Source organism: Danio aesculapii, chromosome 16, assembly GCF_903798145.1.
Source record: "Danio aesculapii chromosome 16, fDanAes4.1, whole genome shotgun sequence".
NCBI lineage: Eukaryota > Metazoa > Chordata > Actinopteri > Cypriniformes > Danionidae > Danio > Danio aesculapii.
This window is the reverse complement of record NC_079450.1, coordinates 13,439,904-13,448,746: the sequence shown is the minus strand read 5'-3', so window position 1 is coordinate 13,448,746 and position 8,843 is coordinate 13,439,904. Positions and strand designations below refer to the sequence as shown.

General features: G+C 39.7%; 1 protein-coding gene across 1 annotated transcript; it reads right to left on the bottom strand.

The window, feature by feature from the left end:
* Window positions 1–1,771: 1,771 nt before the first annotated feature.
* LOC130242782 (zinc fingers and homeoboxes protein 1-like) lies at window positions 1,772–8,707 on the bottom strand. Its single transcript, XM_056474692.1, is given in 4 exon segments — window positions 1,772–4,732; window positions 4,734–5,815; window positions 6,403–6,667; window positions 8,423–8,707. Coding segments are annotated over 3 exon segments (2,481 nt in total). The 5' UTR covers window positions 6,563–6,667; window positions 8,423–8,707; the 3' UTR covers window positions 1,772–3,493.
* Window positions 8,708–8,843: the final 136 nt, after the last annotated feature.

Genomic DNA, 8,843 nt, shown 5'->3' with positions numbered 1-8,843 from the left:
CTATATAGAGTATAAAATGATTATCAAGTATAGACATAAACAAAATTAATATATAAACTATATAGAGTATAACATGATTATCCAATACTAAATACTGTAGACATTAACAAAATTACTATATAGGGCATAAAATGACTGACTATCCGGTACTATATAGAGTATAAAATTACTATCCAGTACTATATAGACTATTCAGTACTATATAGACCAGTGGTCACCAAACTTGTTCCTGGAGGGCCGGTGTCCTGCAGATTTTAGCTCCAACCCTAATCAAACACACCTGAACAAGCTAATCAAGGTCTTACTAAGTATACTTGAAACACCCAGGCAGGCGTCTTGAGGCAAGTTGGAGCTAAATCCTGCAGGGACACCGGCCCTCCAGGACCGAGATTGGTGACCCCTGATATAGACTATAGAGTATAAAATGACTGTCTAGTACTATACAGAGTACAAAATGATTATTCAGTATATAGATGATTATTCAGACTATATAGAGTATAAAATGGCTATCCGCTACTATATAGACGTAAACAAAATGACTATATAGAGTATAAAATGACTATCCAGTATATATAGACATAAAATGACTTTTCAGGACTATAAAGACTACAAAGAGTATAAAATATAACTTTATTTAACATCTATAGTCAAATATATATATAAAATAGCAGTAATTAATGGGATTTAAAGTTTAAAAGAACAATGTTGAACAATCATGAAACACAACCTTAAGTGAGGGGGAAAAAAAGCAGCCAACATTTTTTTTTTTCATCCAAATTTATTATTGTCCTCAAACAAGTAGAAAATATATATTTAGTCTAAATCAAGCAAAAGCCTATTAAAAGAGTTCAATTAAATTAACAGCATTGCACAAGGCCTATGGCTCTGGGAAATAAAGCTTTCTGCCACCACAGCAGCTTCTACAGATTTTGAGGATTGTTGTTTCAAATCACAATCCATGATGGTTCCAGATCCACATTATTATTTGTGCATGTAAAAATCAGAGCCTAGAAACAGACAATCTAATATGATAACCATTTTAGAAACACTATTTTATAATGCATGACAGCTGAAGGAAGCACGATATACAACTGTGGTTTAATTCTGAACTAAAATGCATTCAAAGCAAAATCCCAGACAAGGTTTTCATACTCTAAAAGCAAAAAAGGATCAGCGGTTAACAGTGGAGAGGACGTATTTTGCTAAGGTTAAATGTGCTATCTTGTCCAAAACAGTACTTACCATGTTCACAGAGGCCCTCTGACCTCTTATAATACACTACAGTATTCACAGGAAATTGATGGTTGCAAGTCAAATGTTCACCAGAAGAAAAAAACAAAAACAACATTAAAAAAAGCAAAATTTAACTTCTGTCTCATATCACAAAAGAATTATTTAAATGATCACCAAACAAGCACTCGTGTAGAGCTTAAATTCATCATCACTATAAATACAAACATAGAAAATGCCTTAAACTACAGGTAAAGCGGTTTATGTACAAACTTAACACTTTCCCCCATCATTCTACCAAATGTCAAATACATGCGGCTATAATGAAGCTAGCGAATGTCTTACGCAGGGATTTGATTTGAAAAGTACCAATAATAGTGCAGTTTTCATGCACAATTCTACAAAAAAAAATAATTATTTACACACGCGCGGTAACCGTTCATCAACGGTTCATTTAGAAAAACTAGAATTAATGAAAAACAAAACCATGAACTCCTTAAAAATTGATTAGCAATGGAAAACACCGCATTAGAGCATTACATCTTGTAACATGATCACTATAATTGTGTCAAGCAAATCAAAGTCCGCTCAAATCTGAGGGAGATCTTGCTTTAAAAAGATGAAAAACAACAGCCAGAAAACAGGAATATCCCATGTTCCCATTGATATCTAATAAAAATACTTGAAAACAGTCCAGTTAAAGAGCTGTTAAATAGTTTTTCCCCTGTTGATTATGACCACTGACCATTTTCACAAAATAACTTTCCGTAAGATAAGCAAGTAGCTGTAATAGTTTAAAGGTGATCCCTATTAAGAGACTCAGATGGTCTACATCAGGGGTTCTCAATCTCAGTCCTGGAGCTCTGATGTCCTGCAGATTTTAGCTCCAACCTCAATAAGACACCCCTGGGCTGGCTAATCAAAGTCTTACTAGGCTAGGGGTGTCCAAACTTGATCCTGGAGGGCTGGTGTCCTGGAGAGCTTAGCTCCAACCCTAATCAAACACACCTGAAGCAGCTAATCAAGCTCTTATACTAGATATACTAGAACAGGGGTGACCAAAATTATTCCTGGGGGGCCGGTGTCCTGCATAGTTTAAATCCAACTCCAATCAGACACACCTGGAGTAGTTAATCATGCTCTCAGTAGGCTTGCTAGAAATGTCCTGGTAGGTGTGTAGAGGCAAGTTGAAGCTAAACTCTGCAGGACACCGACCCTCCAGGACCAACTTTGGGCACCCTTGTACTAGAAACAGGACACTGTCCCTCCAGGATCGAGTTTGGCTTTCTAGAAACATCCTTGCAGGTGTGTTGAGGCAAGTCAGAGCTAAAATCTGCAGGACAGCGGACCTCCAGGACCGAGTTTGAGAAGCCCTGGTCTATGTGAACACCTGCAAACTCCCTTTGGGATTTACTGTGCTGTATATCAGATATAAAGGCCTGTATGCAGCTGATAAAACACTTACCAATGAATTTGGAAATTTGTTTGGTCTTGCCCTACACAAATAAGGTGGCTGGTTGCATTTTAACAAACCCCATACAACAGGGTGGTTGACAAAGTGCCTCATGCATCCAATTGACACAATGTATTCATTCATATTCCCTCATTGTGTTCATTGTAAAGAGAATAATAACATTCAACACAACACCTTTGGCACTAAGCATTCTCCATGACTCCAAATGAGAAAGGACCATTTAAAAAGACCCGACAAAGAGGCCTAGAATGTCTTTGAATGTTTTGGGGATAAGGTGCATCATCAATTCTGGTAGGCATAAATTCATGTTTAATATATGACATTGTCAAGATTATTTAAGGCGTAGGTCCCAAACTCGATTCCTGGAAGGTCACAGTTCTGCACAGTTTTGCTCAAACCCTAATCAAATACAGCTAATGCAACTAATCAAGGTGTTCAAGACTCTTTTGAACATTTCGATTAGTTGGATCAGCTGTGTTTGATTAGGGGTGGAGCAAAACTGTACAGAGCTGCAGCCCTCCAAGGAATCGAGTTTGAGACCTATGATTTAAGGGCTTTGCAATTCAGAGCTGTAGAGGAAAAACCTATGCTCATGTGCATGATGTCTAGGTTTTTTAAGTTAAAACATTCAAAATCCGTTCTCAACGTTTATGCTAGAAAGAATGTGTCAAATTTTAAGAGAAACTACATTAGAAAATTACAATATTAGCAGAATTGGTGCAGTGGTAGTGGGCATGGGGTCGATACCCAGTACAGTCATGGGCCACCATTCAGAGAGATTCACACAGATCACTGAGCTTCAGACATGGACAATGTTTTTCGAACACTCTGTGGAGGCTCCCAGGTATCGCTGTCATCAGTGTCTTCTTCATCTTCATCTCCCAGGACAGAAGGTCCTTGCTCCTCAGTTGCAGTCTCATTTTCACCCTGTGATTCGTCCTCCTCCTCTTCTTGCTCCTCATTCACAATTTTATCTTCAAATGGGTTTGTTCCCATTTCCTCCTTTCGATGAATCTCTGCAAACCACTCTCTCACCTGCTCGTAGCTCATGTTAGACTTGGCAACAAGCTCATCCAAGTCCTGTTCGTTCAGAAACTTGTGCTTCAAGTAGTACTCCTTCAAAATATCTCGACCAGACTTGAACCTGATCGGTAAACTCTTCTCCGATTCTATCGGTTTCTTCACTTTTCTACTACGGGTTCTCCCCCAACCACGATTTCGAATCCTCCGCTTTCGGTTTTTGCTGCCATTCGTTCCTCCAACATTTCCACTTTGATAGTAAAAATACCATTTCAAGTTGCCATTTTTCCAGGAGTAGCGCGTGTCTCCAAACCAGTTGACGATGTAAGAGCGAGGTAGTCCACTTTCCTCAGCAAGCTGGTCGTATTCCTCCGACGAGGGCCACTGGGTGCGAACAAATGCAGCCTTCAAGACATGCAGCTGCTCCGGGGTTTTCTTTGTCACCTTCTCCTTGCTCAGCCTCTTACCTCCGGGTGGAGTCTGGCTCCCCTTCTTTTGAGATGTTTCACCATCTGCTTTTGACTCAGAGGACTCCAGCACAGGGGCTTTTCTCTTTTCTGTGAACCAGGCGTCAATCTCTCGTCTGGTAAGCTTGGTTTCAGCCCTCAGACGGCTAAGCTCTTCATCAGTCGGTGTGTCACACTTCTGAAAGCTTTCATCCAGGACTACCAACTGCTCTGGTGTCTTTTCTTTGAACTTTTGCAGCGTAAAGTCTGGGAAAGGGTTCCAGGTCTTGGTGCGTGTTTCCTTTTCTTTAATTGGTGATGGCATCGGAGACTGTGGGGTTTCATCACTGGAGTCAATAATAATGGTGGTGCTACTGCTACCCCTGGGATTGTCGTTCGCGAGAAAGGCATGGCTGTTCTTAGAGTTGCGCTGGTTGTATCGGGTGTCACTGAACCACTTTTTAATCTCACCTTTGGTAAGGTTGGTCAGCTTCATTAGCCTAGCTATCTCAGCGTCAGAGGCAAACTGATTCTTCAGATAACTTGCTTTCAATTCAGCTAAGCTGCTCCTTGGATTTCTTAGGTCGCAGGCCAAAGTGATCGGCACTGAGTGCAGAGTTCTCCTGAGGGGTCAGCGACGGGGGTTGAACTGTAGTTGCTCTTTTGGTTTCACTGAGCGCAGGACTTGTTTGATTGGTTGCAATTTTGGGCGTCTGGCTTTGACTGGGCATTCCTGCTACAGTCAGCGTTATTGGGGTGCTCACTGGGAGGCTGTTGGCTGTGCCAACCTGTGTCAAAACCAGACCTGATTGCCCCACGATCTGACAGGTCTGAAGAATTGACTGCAGGCCATTTGTGGCAGAAAGATGGTGGGCTGGGATGACTGTGATGGTCTGGGGAACGGTGTGAACCGTGCCATTAAATTGCTTTCTCCTGGCCTCCTCAACCTCTTCCGGAGTCCAGCTAACACCATGCTTCAAACGCTGAGCTGAAAACCAGATCTTTATCTGCTCCTCACTGAACTTGGTCTGGGCTGCAAGTCCCATGATCTCAGACACTGATGGATAGGGAAACTTTTTATAGGTGTTAATCAGGACTGCGTTGGAGTCCATGGCAGCATTATACGTGGGAATACTGCTAACTGGAATTAGCAGTTGAGCTTGAGCACTCTGCTGTGCCTGCAATGCAGAAAGCACCTGAGCCAAGCCGGCTGGAAGAACCGTTGCAGGGTTCATAATCAACTTCTTCTGATCTGTTATCATAGGGTTTGAAATATTAACAAGAACACTGGGTTTTACAGACTCTGTGAGAATTGGGCTAATAAGTTCTGCACCTACAGCAGTGCCCATTACTGATGCTTCCAGTGGCTCCAATTCCATCTCACTTTCTGCCACTGTTTCGCTTTCACTGTTGCCTTTCAGTGACATTGCTATTCTCTTGGGTTCAGACTTGCTTTTCATTTTCATTATGGGAGTCTTGCTGAGAGGGATTCCAGTAACTGAGGGGTCATCACTATCCTCCATGTCTGGCTGCACAAAACCACCCTCAGTGGTCAAATCAGAGACGGGCTGCTCCTGTGATGTTTGACTTGAGCGTTTTCCTGAAGAACGACAGTCCTCATTTGAGAAATGGCTTCCCTCATATTCTGTAAAGACAGCCAGAGGAAAATTCAGTCAGTATTTGGGGGAAAATGGTTAAATAAACATGTTTAGCAGATAAGTATAAAAGTAGTTGATTTAAATAAGCATTTTGTCCTGACCAAGAGTCAACAAGATAGATCTTTTGTTGCAAATGCTTAACATTTTTAGAAAAAACGTTATCTAAACATAATTTTTTACACTGCTACTTATTTCTTCATATTTGCCAGCGACACAAAAAATTGTGTTTATTCATTTTAGTTATATACAGATTTTTGTTATTTTCACTTGTTTTATTAAACATTATCATGTATTTTTTACTTCTAATTCTAATACTTTTGGACTGGAGTATATTTTATGCTTTTCTCTATGCTTTTACTAAAGTGCTTGATTTGTGCACTTTGTCCACGTCTGCCAAGATCTCGATGAACATCACAATAAACATTGAAAAAGGATCTGAATTTGCAGCATTCATTATGAACAGAGCATTACTTGCCACTAATAACCTGTCGCTCAGGGTGAGGACAGAGAGCTATTCTGACCAGGACAAAATAAATAAATAAACAAATAAATGGCCTTGAGAAGTGAACTTCACCTGTCTCTGTTTCCATGGGAACCACTGCTCCCTCTGTAGGACCGTCTGGCATACTCTCGGCTCCTTCATTTCCTTCCAGGGCCTCCATATCTGGATCTTGCTCTACGACATCTGATGGAAGCACCATGCAGGGTGTCGTGGACTTCCTTCTGCTTGACATTGTGCTTGTGAGTGTGAACAATAAAATATAAGCTGGCCAGAACCTCAGTGAGGTTGAATTTACATGCTAAACATTTGTCCCATTACAAGATCTGAGCTCGACATCCTGAAATAAAAGCACATGCAAGAAAATGATTTTAATATAAACAACACAGCTGATATATAAATATCAATGTTTACAGGCCTATTTAAATACAGAATGGGTAATAATACTGGACAAGTGATGTAATAAAGTAAATTACAAATACTCACATTACTGTATTGAGTAGTTTTTCTCAGAAATTGTAATTTACTAAGTAGTTTTAAAAATGTGTTACTTTCCCTTGAGTACATTTTACTGCAGTATCAGTACTTTTACTCAACTATTTTCCTTCTACCTGCAGTCACTACTTTATTTTGTCTTGTCTATGGGGATTAGAAAAATCAGTCCTGTGATTCCCGTCCAATCTAATCACATATAGAAGGTAAATCGCTTCATAATGAACAACCTCAAGACATGGGCGAATTATAATTGCAGCTAACAGTTTGGAAGCATTAAAAGTGTCCAAGAAGATGTCCAAAATCTTTACATGCATTGATCCAGAGACTGTTTAGATGCATGTCACTGATGAGAAGATGAAAGATGTTTACTGTATTTGTACCCCAATGTCGTGGAGACGTTACAGTTTGTTTGAAAATTAAAATTTGGTTGACATCAGAACCCAACGTCAGGCCGACCTCAATGTCCAACATCCAACCTAAAATCAACAAAATATCAACGTCTAATGATGTTACAGCTTGATGTTGTATGGACGTTACCACGATGATGTCTATCAGACGTTGGATTTTGGCTGCCATACCTGATGAACAAATGTCAATATTTGACGTCAATATGACGTTGGTTTAAGATGTTGGCTTGACGTTGGATTTTGGTGACTTTCCAACAGAACCTAAAATCAACATCATTTGACATCGTTATTAGACATAAAAATAATGTTGTCCTTAGATCCTGGCTAGACACTGAATTTTGATCACAACCTAAATCTAACCTAATAATAACGTCTTATGATGTTGTGTGCCTGCAGGGCAATAACTAAATACAGTACAGAATGTTACATTTACACACATGCACAAATTAGATGTAAATGCATCAGCTTTACAGTGTAACACTCACTACTCTTGAGTACTTTTGAAAGGTAATTTTATAAAATTAATATTTACAAAATATTTGGGCAAGTAATGGTAATTTTACTTCAGTATGAATTTTTAGTCCTTATTCCACCACTGACTGTTCATTTCTCACACTGAATCTTGTTTAATGTATAACACATTTTTAAAGTTAAAAGCTACATGTTAACATTAGCTAAATCATTAAACACTATCATAATGCTAAAAGTGATTTATCAATACATTAAGGACTGTTAATATAATGTATTCAGTCTGTAATGTGTCTTTCCTGAACAGTATTTCAGTTGCAGCCTGAAAAATAATAATAGTTTATACAAGTTTGTTCCCTTACAAATACAACGACTATACAATGGTTATTAAAAAGTTACAGTTGATAATACCATGACAAGAAATTATTACTATATTCAGTACGTTTTTGCATGGCACATGTCAAATTCTAACGGTGCTAGGGTACCATACTGACCAAATCACCTGTGTACCATATTAATGTCATGTTACATAAATTAAAGTACCATGATATGCATCAAAGTATTAAAGAAACATTTTGTTATCATCACTGTAACATAACACATTACATGGTACCCCATGCTTCTAAAATTTTACTATAGTTTAACCATATCACCAAGTACAAAAACAAGGTACTTTCTGGTACTTTTTATAAGTGCGTAAGCTTAAAGGATGCGAAGAAACTCACCGGCCGCGGATTCACAGTAAGGTCGCGGCTCTCAGTACGAAAATCCCCCGATTCAGCAGCAGGAAGAGGGGAGGCGAGACGGACCGAGACCCGCCGCACGTACAGGGGGGAAAACCCTGGATGGACCGGACAGATGCCACGCCGATCGGATGCTCCTCTCCCTGATGTCTCTGCTTGTGTATTAATTGGCCGGGCACACTACACGAGTGTTTTATAGGTCTCTCGATAAACACAATAGTCATCTGCGCTCAATTTTAATGGCAGTTTTTAATGATCATCAGGCGTCACCGCTGTCAGTTTTACGTCGTGACATCATCGCCAGGCGACTCCCCGTCGTCACGTAAAACCGGCGATATAACAATACTTTTGGACGATATGTGGGTCAAAACACTCACATAGGACTTTGTTTAAGTGCGATGAA